Genomic DNA, 15244 nt, shown 5'->3' with positions numbered 1-15244 from the left:
GTATATTTATCACATAAGTTTTTTAAATATTTAAATGTTTTGCTTAGTTGTCAAATTAATATGTACATCATTTTGGCACCAAAACTGAGTTATAAATGTAAGTGATTGGTGTTGGTTTTTCATACTGATGATGATGTGAACATATTGAAACTGGTCTGTGGATTTTTTCCTGTTCCTTATTTGTACTGTGGCTAACTGAACTAAATAGCCTGAAAGGTCTGAATGTGTTTGTGCATTTAGAATTCCTTACGTTTCAGCACACAACAGTGTCACCCAGTCCAATGCATGATTTGGTTGTTGCACTGGAACCTGCTGCAGCTGCTGATTTCCTGTCTTGTCAATATCTGTCATGCATATCCAGATACCTTCTATCAGCAGTGCGAGGAATATGTCTTTATTTAACCTGGCAGCTTCCCTCACCTCTGCTGTCCACAAGCAAGTCCAAGAGTTACCACCACCTTTTGTTCACAGCTCTTTGTTTCCACCTCAGCTATCAAGGTCTTGAATAGAATCCATTCAGACTTCATATCTCCAAACTCCCCAGGTATACAGAATAAACTCTAATAGAGGTGGGAATTCAATTTAACGCTCATAGAAGTATCAGATAAGCATTTCCAGGATACTTCACTACATAGTTAGGTTTTTCAACTGCAAACTTGGCCCTGGCCCTCTGATCCAAATCGCCAACAAAAGGTGATCAGTTGACAGCTTTGCACCTGTCTTGACTTGCATCTGTAGAATGCGTAGCATCAGGTCTGATATCATAACTACAGCATCAGTCAGTGATACAAGGCTGAAGATTTTCTGGAGCCAAATACACTTATGAGCATCTTTGCCTTCAAACACAGTGTTAATTATGGACAATCCAATAGCACAACATACCAAAAAGTTTCACCCCCTCAGGTTCAGATCAAAGAATCTGTTCTGCCCACTCATACTCCTTCAGGTGTCTCCCTTATTCAACACATGAGCATCACTTCTCACTCTTCCTATAGAGCTACAGAATCTGCTGAAGGAGGTACCTTATCAGGCAGCACACACATACTCTATATGAAGCCTGATGATCTGTTAAGTGCATATGCGCAAACAACTGCTAGTTTTCCTCTCTACAACGTCTAGCTGCATTCAGACAGCCCACTGTTTTATTATTTCATATTCCAGCTGAAAAGCACCCAGCTAAGAGCTTGTGGGTCTTCACACACTTATCTAGGGCCTCTTCTGAGAGTTAGCTTCAATGCAGAAGAGCCACTACTCTGGCTTGAAGAGCCAGCTGCAGAACAAATGCTTTGTAGAGGCAAAAACAACTAAATCTGGATAGTACTTTTCAACCTTTTGTATATGCTCCAGCTTCTTTTCCACTAGAAGAGTGACACACCATGTCCCAAGAGTCAATTTCCACCTTAATCCATCACAGTCCTGCTTGCCACTTGATTGCCATTGTGCCTGGACCCAGACCTTTATTTTTATCTGTATGCCAGCTGCATATAGGATTTGGGAGTGATCCCAGCTGGGTTATATGGGTTACCAGGCCACCAGGAAACTCAGTTTTTTTTATTTATTATCTTCATAATGTTTTGTGCAGTTCTTGCAAAATCTGCATTGCACTTTATGGAATGTTTCTGCTTTGCCAAAGATCTTTTAAACATATGTCCTCCAAAACTGGAGATACTAAACCAGGTGAAGTTTTAGCAATAAAGTAGAGTCACAGAACTGCCATTTTCATCTCCATTGTGATAATACCTCAGCAGATCTTGTTATTCCTCTCAGGCTGCATTGCAAGACCTCACAATATGAGTCCTCATTTGGATGAAACTCAAAACCCAAACCCTGAATGAACATGTCACTGTTATGTCATCCTTTACTCTAAGATTGTATGACCTCCAACTTAGAATATATTTTCTAGCTTTGGATGCGGTGGTGCTGGCGGTGTGGGTGTACAGGGGTTCCTGTCATGAAGAATATGGCCTAAAAGCCCTGCATGTGATTTGAATTTCATAGTCCATCAAGGTGAGCTTTTTGTTTGGACTTCTGCTGCTGAACTTTTCACAAACTATTTGATTTTTAAATCTTTAGGCTTGTGAAAATGTAACTAATTTCCTTTTTAACTAGCAGCATTTAGTATTTCTTGCATTTCTCCTTGACTTGTATACTACATGACACTGATTCTGAACTGAATTTTAGCTGTCACACTGTCACCCTCTCCACCAGCATAGCTAGGTCATTTTTATTTATCTTTCCCTAATTTTTTTTGTTTATCTCCCCTTCTAGTCTCCACATCCATATTGCTTATGATAAAGACATTAAAGAAGCCCATCCCCAGCAAGACGTATTGTAGAATAATGTTGCTCAGTTTCTTCACTGGATATCATTTATCACCACAATTTGTGATACATAACTCAATCAGTTCATTGTAAGTATGTCAGGCTAGATTCACTCCTAGTTTATTGAGTTTATTTGCAAACCATTTTTGAGTTCATTATCAAATGAGTTGTTACATTTTAGGAGAACATATCCATATTCAAATTTCTTTTACCAGGAGCCAGCTCTTGTGTGTAGAGGGATAAAATTCTGACTACACTGCAGGTGACCTAATTCAGCTAGCAGCTTGGATGTCTTTAGGCATTGACTTAGGAGAGGATGGATGTGAGTAGCCACTGATAGCTTGCCAGTCATGGGGAAGGAGTTTCCTCTAGCTAGCCACATGGGTGACACCTAGAGAGAATAATATATGTTCACCATGTGAAGATCCAAACTGGCCAAGCTTGTACTACCATAGTGCATTTGCACTAAGTAGTTGGAGGGAAACTAGCATGCAGAGGCATTCTTCACCTCAGGAGGTAGCAGTTGTGGCCTTGGAGGGGTTGCCGAGGTGGGAAGGAGTGCTCCCAGGGGGGAAAGGGTAGGCTGCTCCCCAGGACCAGCAAGACGGACTTCTCCCTACTGCCTGACTCTCACCAGGGGAGCAGGCAGATGATGGGATGTTCCTGGGCAGGAACTAATGGACTCTCACATATCCTGGGAAACCTGGCTGTCCTTCTCCAAGAACAAACAGGCCAGATGCAAGAAGTTAGAGGACTATTTGGACAGGATCTAAAAAATGTTCTTTGACTACCATCCTCAATCATTTGGTCAGAGAAATCCAGGGATTTATAGGGCCATTTAAGCAGGGAAGCATGATGGCTGACTGTATCACTTCCCTCAGCCAATAAGTATGCTGTTCTTTGTGGCCCTTCATCTCCAGTGATCCATGTTCAACAAGCAGACCTGAATAATGTGGCAGCTGGCCACTGACAGATGGGAGTGAGTAGTAGCTACTGCTGGCTCAGCCATCCTAGGGGAAGAAGGTGATAAAGTCCCACTGCTCAAGCAAAACATATCAGATGGTCATGCCCTGGCTTAAGCAACACAACTGGAGGCAGTAATGAAGCACTTTGATTTCCCAAACATTGCACAGCTCTGTAGCTGGAAGAGAGTGTGTTTGTATGTTTGTGTGTGTGTGTGTGTGTGTGTGTGTGTGTGTGTGTGTGTGTGTGTGTGTGTGTGTGTGTGTGTGTGTGTATACAGATATGGCAAAGTATTGTAGTCCCTGCCATGGCATTGAACTTGCAATCTCCTAATGGGTAAAGGGAGTTGAGTCAGTCTTCCAGTAAATGCTGAAGGTAATGCTCTACCAGGGGCCTCATCATGTCCCTGTCAGCTGATTTGACAGAGTGGTCACTGATCTTGGGTCCCCCCCCAAAGAATGCCTTCATTTTGAGGAGAAGATTTTATTTATGGTTTGATGGGGTGGAGATGATCTAAAGCAAGATTATCGCCTTGTTGCTTGGATCACAATTATTCAAACTCTTTAATGACCAGATACTTTACTTAAGCTTTAAATTAATTAGAGAACTCCATTTTGATTAACATTCACCTGAATGACAGCACAACTGGAGTCTAGCTCTGCATGCTTTTCAACAGTGTCAGAAATTAAATGTCACCAAAGTCTATGAATTATATGTATGCATGGGTGTCCAAAATCCCAATATTTATTAAGCATGTTCCCTCACATCAACAACATACATCCATGCTGCTGACATAAGAAGTTGTAATAACAATTACATGAAGAAAAACATAGCCTTCTTTTTAACTTAAGGAAATAAAAAATTAGGAAAGGCATGTCATGAGTGCCAAACATGACTGTTTATGGCAAATAGTTTTTTTTTTTAATTATTATTTCTAGTTTGTTAAGTATTTCAGGTGTAACTCACTGCCAATAGAGTTTACTTGGTTAAATCAATGTGTTGCAAAATAGATGTATCTTTTTATGGTTGGTTTTGGTCTTAGAGTCACCTATAGTCAACTGTAGCATCATACTATATAACATTGAGCAAATCTGACTGGTACTCTGGAAGTCCATGAAGGTAACAAATCTCTGACAGCCACTTGTTACTCTTAGCTGTCATCTTACAAGCAATGAGTGGGGGAGTGCCTTTAGGTTATTTTCTGTCACTACATCCTGCTAGCGGGTGATAGCTGTCTGGTTGACTACTTTGACATAAAGAAAGCTTGGAAAGCTTATTGCTTGGTCATAAGGCTATCTGCCTGCAGCAGACAGTGGAAAATGCGAGTATATGTTTACAGCTTTAAATAATATACTCTCCAAAAGGTACTAAATGTTTTCAGAACACTTCCTGAAGTTGTACTTTTTCCAGATTTTTTTCTTTAGGTATAAGTTGCTAATCAGGATGAAAAACAAAGTTGAATCACCTGAACTCCAGGTGGTGGGGGTGGGATGGGTGAAGATGTTTAGCAAAGAAATTATCCTAAAAAAACATTAGTTCATATTTCAGTATAGCAGACAAAGTTCAGTTTTTGAAAATTTACCTGTTGCATGTGTCCCAGAACATTCTTCCTGCAGTCAAAGACACCTTTGCCTTCCTCACAATACAAATTGTATATAAAATCGGTTGAGTAATTCTCGTTACATTTCTCATTTCTGTAAACAAAAAATATGGAATCAGAAGGTGGTGAGACTGCAGACCAATTTTCATACTAGTTCCTACGTGTTGAGCCTGAGCATCTCACGTTACTTCTTTAAGCTCACAGCTGTCCCATGTGAAATCAACTTCAGTGTTCTAGCAGAACTATCTCATTACCAAAATGCATGAAGCTGTTTTTATACTAAATTAAGATTACAACTTTCCAGGGGGAAACTAAGAACTATGAAACACATACAGTGGATATAAAAAGTGTACACACCCCTGTTAAAATGCCAGGTTTTGTGATATAAGAAATGAGACCACAATAAATCATTTCAAAACTTTCCCCACCTTTAATGTAACCTATAATCTGTACAATTCAATTGAAAAACAAACAAATCTGTTAAGGGAAAAAAATACAAAAAATAAAAAGCGTACAATAAGCTGGTTGCATAAGTGTGCACGCCCCTAAACTAATACTTTATTGAAGCACCTTTTGATTTAATTACAGCATTCAGTCTTCTTGGGTAGGAGACTGTGAAGGCTGCCAGCCCAGCTAGATAGAATTTTGTAAATAATTCTATGTCATTGTAAATATTAATATGATCCACAGGCTTGTGTAACAAATGTAAGAAAACTGGGCTATGTTCTGAGCTTCCAAAAATGTAACCACAGTGCACCCTGCTGGAAGAAAGCTGATAAGTAAAGGATTTTACAACAGTGTTTGATCTCAAGCTAGTAGACAGGATGTCTGAGCTAGGAAGTTCTTTCTATTGTCCTAAGACTGAGATAATTACTAGGTTTCACATGTAAAGTGTTTATTGCTGTGGCTTCCTGACAGGTGCAGCAAACAAAGAGATGTTAAAATTTTGAGTTCTGTGAGCCTGGGAAACTTCAGCAGAAGTGTCAAGAATGACATAATCTGAAATGACTCAGCAGTAATGCGTATTATCAATTTAAGGGCTATCTCAGAAAGTAAGAATAGCATTTGGTATTTTGTTCTGAAGCTGACAACAACTCACCAGCACTTGCTTTGCTCTGTAAGTAGGATCTTAGATCTTAGTATTTCTCTTAGAGATAGATATGAATATAACAGATTAGTCTAGCTGTTTTCTATATTTATGTCATACTGTCCTACAATGTTGTTTTAAATTATTTCTTGTGATTTCTGAACTCTCTATTTTCACTGTGTTAAATCAATGAGTATTGTCTTATGTGTTATTTATTTATTTATTTTCAGTTTGATTACCGGGGAAGTCCACTGGGCCAAGAAGTGCCCATTTTCAGTGGAGGCCCGGGGAGAAAAGCTCCATGAACAGTATAATACAATATAGGTTACAAAATGCAAATAAAGGTTGCAAAGTGAAATACCATACAATATAGGTTGCAAAATAGAAAATAAAGGTTACAAAGTGAAATACAAGAGTAGGGTTCATACATTCGAGAGTTGCAGAGTGTAATATACATTATGAGACAGTTTAACAACTTGACAATTTTTTTTTTTTTTTTTTTTTTTTTTATGAAACAATATTTACATGCTTGGAGTCAATTAAAGTCTGCTAGTTCTGGATCTTTTGAGAAATAAGAATTAGTATGAGAGTATAGTGGAGTGGGGGTAAGGACAGCTTAGTGGGGAGTCCCTAGAATTTAAGTGGGATGAAAGCAGGAGCATTTCCATTTGGAAGATAGGTGAAGAAAAAGTTGAGTTTTGAAGGATTCAGTGTTGGGTATAGTCCTAAGTGAAGGAGGCAGACAGTTCCATTTTTTACCTAGAGAAAAGGAGAGTAAAAGCTGGCCAGTGGGTCGTTTGGGTTTAGGAATGGAGATTAGGTTTTGGTATTCAGATCTCAGTGATCTGTTAGGGATATATGGAGGAAGGATGTCCTTTAAGGCTGGGCATTTATCAGGGGAGAATATTAGTTTGTGAGCAGTGGCTAGTTGTAAATAGTCTAGGTGGTTAGGGAGTTCTAACCAGTTCAGAGAGTGAAGGCTGAGGCAGTGGTGAGTTGATGTTTTGGATTTGGATTCAAATTTAGAGATCTTATTATAGCAAGCTTCGAGCTTAGAGGTGTTGGTAACAGACAATTTGGTTAGAAGAGGGGCTCCATATAGAAGAGAAAGTAGGAGGTAGGTGGTTGCCAGAGTATGCCTAGTGGAGATGGAAAGAAAATGATTGTTCCTATATAGCATACCTAGCTTTTAGTGGGTTTTCTTTATGTTTTGTTGTATGTGAAGATCAAATTTGAGGTGTTAGTCTATGGTAATGCCAAGGAGTTTTGCAGAAGGTACCACTTCAATGGCAGTGTTAGTTTGGCTTCGGACATTGAAAGTGTTTTTGTCCAAAGAGGAAACCTTGAAGGGGAGAAAAATTAGTATTTTGGATTTATTGGAATTGAGAGAAAGGTGGTTTTGGTGCATCCAGTTCTCTGTAGTGGTAAAGGCTAATTGGGTTTTGGTCAGTAGTTCAGGAAAGTTTGGGGCAGAGCAGACAAAGGTAGAGTCATCAGTGTATTGGATGACTGTGGTGTCAGGGATGAAAGTGTGAAGGTTATTTATAAAGATGTTGAAAAGCATGGGTCCAGGGATGAACCCCTGAGGAATGCCAGTAGGTGTAGGCAAGAAGGAAGAGAATGAGTTCTTCCATTTGACTGCTTGAGATCTATCAGATAGCTAACTGGAGAACCAGGAGGGAGTATTTGGGGAGAGATTGAGATTAGCCAGATGATGAAGAAGGTGAGTGTGGGAGATGGTGTCAAAGGCTTTTGAAGGATCTAGCAGTTCTGTGGATACAATGAATCCAGAGTCTCATGCTTGACTGACAGTTTCAAGGAAGGATAGTAGGGCAGTTATGGTACTGTGGCCAGGACAGAAGCCTGGGTGGGTGTTAGGAGGTGATTCTGAATTAGATAAGGTAAAAGTTGGTGTTGGACACATTTTTCTAGAATTTTAGATATTGGAGAGAGTAGGGCGATGGGGTGGAAGTTAGAAATAGTGGTGTTTTTGCCTCCTTTGTGAAGAAGTAGGATGTAGGCCGAACACCAGAGTTTTGGTACGTATGACTCATTTAAGGATCTATTAATCAGAAAACTAATTGGGAGAGCAATACCTTCAGCTGCATGTCTGAGGAAGGAAGATGGAATGTTGTCAGGGGCATTAGAGCATGGCTTTAGCTTAGATAGAAGCTTTTTTATAAAAGTGGTGGAAACAGGTTTGAGATGGAAATTGAGGGGATTGTTGTTTGGGTTGTTGGGTGAAGTGAAAAGGGAGTTAGGTGGGTTGTTATTAGGGAATGTTTTGGTTAGCTTGGCTATGGATTCAGTAAAGAAGGTATTGAAGTGGGAGCCTAGTTCACTGTCGGATAGATTAGGGTCAGGGCAAGGGTTGTTTTGAGATCCGGGATGAAGTAGTGAGTTGACTGATTTCCAGAATTGTTTTGGGTTTTTATTGTTATTGGACTGAAGTTTATTATAGTAGTTTTTTTTTGTCCTTGGTAATAAGTTTTTTTACTTGGTTGCGGAGTTGGGTATATAGGAGTAAGGTAGAGGACAATTTATTTTTCTGATAGAACTTCCAGGATTTGTCTCTGTGACACATAATTTGTTTAGTTTATTTGGTCAGCCATGGTGCTGGTGCAGAATTAGTTTTGATTCGCTTATTTCTTAGGGGGGCTAGGGAGTTAAGAGTATCTAGGAAGATAGAGTTAAAATGCTGAACAGCATTGTCGAGTGGGAGGGTATTTAGAGGTTGCCAGTAGTTTGTTTAAAGATGTTAGAAAAAATTAAGGGGTTGAAGTTGCTGAGGTTATGAGTTTGAATGTAGAGATGTTGGTGTTGGATGGAGCTACTTGATCAATGGATGAAGGCAGGGAGATGGTCACTGAAGGGGTCAGGGATAGTGCCACAGAGAGTGATTTTATTTGGATGGGACACTAGAATCCAATCTAAGATGGACCCTGGGGGGTGATTTTTGTTGGGGCGAATAGTTGAAGAGATTACTTGGGTGAAGTTTAGAAGGTTAATGAAAAGTGAGGGGGATGGTGTGTTAATTTTATTCCAGTCGATACTAACATCGCCTAGAATATAGGTTTCATATTTTATTTGAGTTGAGGCCCAGTATAGAATATCTTCAAGGGTGGAGATATTGTTGCTTGGGGAGATGTGATTTCAGAATTTTTTAAATTAGGGGTAGGGATTTGAAGAGGAATTAGAGAGAGAAGATTGGAGTAAATTAGAGCAGAGCCACCGCCTTTTTTGTTTAAACGGTCACTTCTGAGGATATGGTAACCAGGAGGTAATATTTCAGAGTCAGTGATATGGGGTTTTAGCCAAGTTTCAGAGATGGCTAGGATGTTGGGTTGGTTGTGATTAATCCAGGCTTGTACATGGTGACATTTGTTGTTAAGGCTCTGGGCATTGATAGCGAAGATCTTCAGAGTGCTAAGGTGGGAGGAGAAGAGAAAGGGTGGGGAGTGTTATTTGTTGTAGGTGAGGAAGAGGGTGGAGGGATGGAGTAGTTTGTGCTGAGGCAAGGACCAGAGTTAGGATGAATGTCTCCAGATTAGGCTAGGACATTGTAGGAGATAGATTTTGGTATGTAAGGTTTGTATAGTAGGTATAGCAGAAGTTTCAGACAGAGAGTTTTAGTTGAGGTAGAGAATAGTGTGGGATGAAAAAGATGCAATAGGTTGGGTGGAATAAGGGAGGAGGCTATGGAGTGAAAGTGAGGGAGTTGGAGCGATTGAAGTTGGGGGTTAGGGATAGTTTGAGTAGGCGGGAGGAATGGAGGAGCATTATGGGATTAAGAAGTAGCAAGATACAGAGGTATTAGTAAGATGAGAAGGGAGCTAGGGAGTTGAATAGTTAAGGGGAGTTGGTAGGGCATGTTAGCATAGGGTAGGGTAATGTACAGTGAATAGAAGAATAATGTGGAATGCTAGTTGAGAAGGGAAGGTCTAGAAGTGAACGGAGAGAGTTAGATATGTAGGCAAGGACAATGGAAGAATGAGTGTATAGGGGTATAGGAAAATTGTAGTGGGAGGAGTAGTAGTGGGAGGGGAAAGAGAGGTGGGTGTTCTCTGATTAGAGAATAGGGGAGGGGTAATTGGAAGAGGACTGTGATTGGATGGTACGTTTGGTAGGAGGAGTTGGTTAGGTATAAATGTAGATGTGATGGGGCGGGTGGGAATTGGGGGCAGGGTAGGGGAGCGGAGTGAGCCCGTAGGGCGAACGGAGCGGGTTCAGACAGGTAAGTAGCCAGTCAGCCAAAAACTAACAGTAAGCAGTTGGTTGATTACTGAGTTCCTTAGTTGAGACAGGGTAGGTCAATGGGGATAGGTATTATTGGTCGTGAAGGTAAGTAGTAGCAAAGCAAAGTAAGCAGTGAGTAGCAGGTAGAGATAGGGCAGAAAGACAGTTCACAAGCCTAGGACAGAAACATTAAAAAGCTATGGAGATCAGGGAAGAATGGAAGAGTTACGTACTGTCCTAGTTTAGAATGCCATCTAGTGGTCAGTTAGACTAATAACAACAGAGGCAAGTGAGCAGAGAGATATATCAGGGTTAGGGAAGGCTCTTAAGGAATAGTTTCAGGAGACAGCACAGAGGTGATAAAGGATCTAAATGCTAGGGGATAGAGAGGGGAGAGAATGGCTGCTGGGTATCCTGGCTAAGGTAGCATATAGTATGTACATTAGATATTAAGCAAGTGTTTAAATAATACCACTTTTAACACATACTTTCTTGCCTCCTAGTGAACAGGGTTCATTAAGCAGGACGGCAAGTCTTTATGCTATAGTAGACTTGAATGGATTTGGTCTGCAGGGCGTCCTTTCACCAGGTATGTATGTTCAAGGTTTATTGTGGGATAGAAGGTTCAAACCTAGGAACAGTGGGGACAAAAGGAAAGAAAAAATAGTGAAAGGTTAAGAAGAGATATTCGGAATAGGGTAGTGCAGACAAGCATGCAGGTCAAACAAGTTAACAGGTAGTAAATACAGTAGTGGTAGTACTCAGTAGATTTGAGTTCATACAAACAGTTGAAAAATATTCATAGCAACATGTACAGATACAAAGCAAAGCATACCGACATCTATTCAAGCAGACATTAGAAAACATTCATTTTAAAGTTAGCAGGTGGAATGCAGGGCATCCCAGCATATATTCAAGCTAGCAATAGGTACACAGTAATCATACAATTAGAGAAAGGTCTTAAGCAGTATGCAACAGTCAAGCTAGGTATTACTAGAAAGAATACAACCAAATGGAGCTAGGTTCTGAGTGGTGAGGGCAGTAAGCTAAGGTAGTTAATTATAAGAGAGGCTAGTGGGAATTATATATGTATAGTCTTTGCTTGAGCAACTTAACGAGCTAGCATTTAAGCAGGACAATTGTAAGCCATGAGCCCAAGATAGTGGAAAACTAGCATATATTCGGTTAAATGGGGAGGCTGTGTTCTTTTGGTGATTTAACAGTGCTGTATTACAGTTTAACAGATACTACTAGGCTTTTGAGCATACGCTCTGTTCATAATACTAGCACAAGCACTGATAAGCAGACTTGGAAGCTGGGACCTGATAAGCCCTGCAGCCACAGAATAACATAAGCCGTTACGCTAATAGCCAAGGAGCTGAAGCATTAGTTCTATCGCCCACGGACAGAGACAATTTTGCTGCATTCCCGCACTTGTGGTCAAAATAACGTTATTGTCTAGTGTTCATTAGATAGGTTAGGGCTATAGAATAGCTTACCTTTATTGGAGAGTAACAGGGCTGTAGAATAGTTTACTTTGATTGGAGAGCAACAGATTAAATCGCTCACAGACTAAGACAGCTGTGTAGCACTCCTTTACCTTTGGGTAAACACGCTGTTGTCTAGCATTTGTAATATAGAGCAGAGCAGTAAACAGCTTTCCTTGTTGGAAGGTAAGAGAAATGCATAGTGTTTCATCAGTTACTGATACTACACTGCGTAGCTTCGATAATTAGATAGCAACATTTAAACACTATCTTTCAGTTAAATTGTACGAGTGGGGGTTGTTGGATTAGAATTGTTTGGGAAAGGCAAAGTTTTATAGGGGGTGAAGCACGAGTCAAACGCCAGTACTAGGGACTACTGTAGAGCGCTCTTACACCTATGGGTTAAGCACACTGTTGTCAGGCGTTCGCTAGATAGAATGGAGCAATAAACAGCTTTCCTTGTTGGAAAGCAATAGTAGTGCACAGTGTTTCGATAGTTAGTATACTACACTGGGTAATTGTGTTAATTAGATAGCAACATTTGAACATTTGAACGCCCAATTTTATTTTTAGTAATGTACAATTGGGAGTTAATGGGTTAGAATTGTTTGGGAAGACACAAGTATTATAGGGGGCAAACCGCAAGTCAAACGCAAATACCTGGGAAATACAAAGTGTAGTAGAGGGTAAAAACCATGAGTCACAACGCACATAACCTGTTAATGTTGGTACAGCAAAACTACGCGGTTGACATGGGTAGGACCTTACGAACAAACTTGTTCGGTTGCATAAGCATACAGCACTGTTTAAGACAAGAACCAAGCTGATTCTAGCCTTCTATAAGGCAGTAATATACAACTGGTGGACCCAAGCTCATACACACAGGAGCGAGGTACACTACTACAAAGCCATGTGGTACGCCCAGTAGTGAGTGCAGATAACCCTTATAAAAACATGAAATAGAATACAATATGGGTATTTCACCGTAAGCAGTATATCATTTATAAACTAATATCCAAAAACAAGGCAAAAACCATACAGATTATGCAGTAATATCAAACAGCAACTTACAGTGTTGGAGACGCTGGGGCCAGAACACACAGCAGCCGAGGGATAGATCCTAACAGTAAAGATGGCGGCACGCCAGATAGACGTTTTTTACAGGAGTAGAGAGGAAGTGAGGTGGGAGGGGAAAGGAGAGGAGTGCATTAAGACCAGGAGGGGATATTAAATTACACTAGCACAGATTAACAAGCGATACTATATTGGGGGTGGGGAGAGGAAAACAAGTTGGTGCAAACAGGTGTCAAGTGGGAAGTGAAGGTGAGGTACTAAGTTTGGAGGGAGTAGAGAAAGGAGCAGGTCGTGGCAGTGGTTAGAGTAGATAATGTGGGTAAGGCAGAGAGTATGTTATGGGGCAGATAGATTAAGGGGCTTAGGCTGAGCTCAGACAGGTAAGTGAGCCAGTCAGCCAAAAACTAACAGTAAGCAGTTGATTACTGAGTTCCTTAGTTAAGACAGGGTAGGTCAATGGGGATAGGTAATATTGGTCGCGAAGGTAAGTAGTAGCAAAGCAAAGTAAGCAGTGAGTAGCAGGTAGAGATAGGGCAGAAAGACAGTTCACAAGCCTAGGACAGAAACATTAAAAAGCTATGGAGATCAGGGAAGAATGGAAGTTACCTACTGTCCTAATTTAGAATGCCATCTAGTGGTCAGTTAGAGTAATAACAACAGAGGCAAGTGAGCAGAGAGATATATCAGGGTTAGGGAAGGCTCTTAAGGAATAGTTTCAGGAGACAGCACAGAAGTGATAAAGGATCTAAATGCTAGGGGATAGAGAGGGGAGAGAATGGCTGCTGGGTATCCTGGCTAAGGTAGCATAGAGTACGTACATTAGATATTAAGCAAGTGTTTAAATAATACCATTTTTAACACATACTTTCTTGCCTCCTAGTGAACAGGGTTCATTAAGCAGGACAGCAAGTCTTTATGCTATAGTAGACTTGAATGGATTTGGTCTGCAGGGAGTCCTTTCACCAGGTAGGTATGTTCAAGGTGTATTGTAGGATAGAAGGTTCAAACTTTCTTGTCTCCTAGTGAACAGGATTCATTAAGCAGGACGGCAAGTCTTTATGCTATAGTAGACTTGAATGGATTTGGTCTGCAGGGAGTCCTTTCACCAGGTAGGTATGTTCAAGGTTTATTGTAGGATAGAAGGTTCAAACTTTCTTGCCTTTTTATTATTTATTATTACATATTCTAAACCTTTTAACTGTGGCTGTTTTGTGTAGAGATAATTTAATCTCTTAGGGTATTTGCATGTATTTGGTGATACTGCATCAGCCACTCCAATAACCTTGCGGTTCGTCACACTTACTATTTGGATAACAGTAACATTACACAGTAGAACTGGTCACCCTTTGGGTAGGGCCTTATTAGTAGCTGATAAGTAGTGGTTGGTGGCAGAGATTTCTACCTTATAATCTGGGCAGAAGGGGACATAACTAGTGAACCTGTGCCAGCCTTCCCCAGGAGTGTCTGTGCGTTTGTAGATAAATCATATCTCAAAGTGTGTGTGCGTGTGTGTGTGTGTGTGTGTGTGTGTGTGTGTGTGTGTGTGTGTGTGTCAGCTACTTCAGCAGGGACATGAAGCACTGGATGGACAGAGGGGGTGCTGGAAGTTTTGGCTTGACCACTCAGCTGAGATCTGAACCCTATAGCTGTGCCAGTGGGGAGTCTTATTGGGGACTGGGAGAGAAAGGGTGAAACCAGCCCCAGAATGACTGTGATTTCTGTGTGCTCTTAAGGGAAATTGTACTTTACTGTGTGTGTACTTGTTATTCTCCCAATGTGGATGCCCCTCAGTAGTGCTAGTGGTGAGGATTGAGGCTCCTTGATTACTGGGTCAGTGCATGGGCGTCACAGAGTCCATCAGCATAGCACATATTGACTTGGCAATATTTGCCCACTCTTCCTTGCAAAAGTGCTCCAAATCTGTCAGATTGCGAGGGCATCACTTGTGAACAGCCCTCTTCAGGTCACCCCATAGATTTTCTGTTGGGTTCAGGTCTGGGCTTTGGCTCGGCCATTCCAAAACTTTAATTTTCTTCTGGTGAAGCCATTCTTTTGTTGATTTGGATGTATGCTTGGGGTCATTGTCGTGTTGAAAGGTGAAATTCCTTTTCATCTTCAGCTTTCTAGCAGATTCCTGAATGTTTTGGGCCAAAAGTAACTGGTATTTAGAACTGTTCATAATTCCCCCCACCTTGACTAAAGCCCCATTTCCAACTGAAGAAGAGCAACTCCAAAGCATGATACTGCCACCACCATGCTTCACTGTGGGGTGTTCTTTTGGGAATGTGAAGTGTTGTTTTTGCATCAAACGTACCTTTTGGAATTCTGGACAAAAAGTTCAACCTTGGTCTCATCAGACCATAACACATTTTCCCACATGCTTTTGGGAGACGTGATACATTTTTTTGCAAATTTTATCCAAGCCTGGATGTTTTTCTGTGTAAGAAAAGGCTTCCGTCTAGCAACCCTACCCCAT

The 15244-nt window shown here is 40.8% G+C and overlaps 1 protein-coding gene across 2 annotated transcripts in view; it reads right to left on the bottom strand.

Moving 5' to 3' along the window:
• The window catches only part of PFKM (phosphofructokinase, muscle), a 345974-nt gene that overhangs the window by 24043 nt on the left and 306687 nt on the right, over positions 1–15244 (bottom strand). For both annotated transcript variants that reach the window (XM_044083480.1, XM_044083481.1), the window contains exon 20: positions 4867–4978. In XM_044083480.1, the coding sequence (XP_043939415.1) occupies positions 4867–4978 (112 nt within the window). The remainder of the gene's footprint in view (positions 1–4866; positions 4979–15244) is intronic.

This window comes from Protopterus annectens, chromosome 9.part0 (genome assembly GCF_019279795.1).
Source record: "Protopterus annectens isolate FY-2018-M chromosome 9.part0, PAN1.0, whole genome shotgun sequence".
NCBI lineage: Eukaryota > Metazoa > Chordata > Ceratodontiformes > Protopteridae > Protopterus > Protopterus annectens.
Note: the sequence above shows the minus strand (reverse complement) of the source record. Positions and strands in the feature narration are given on the sequence as shown.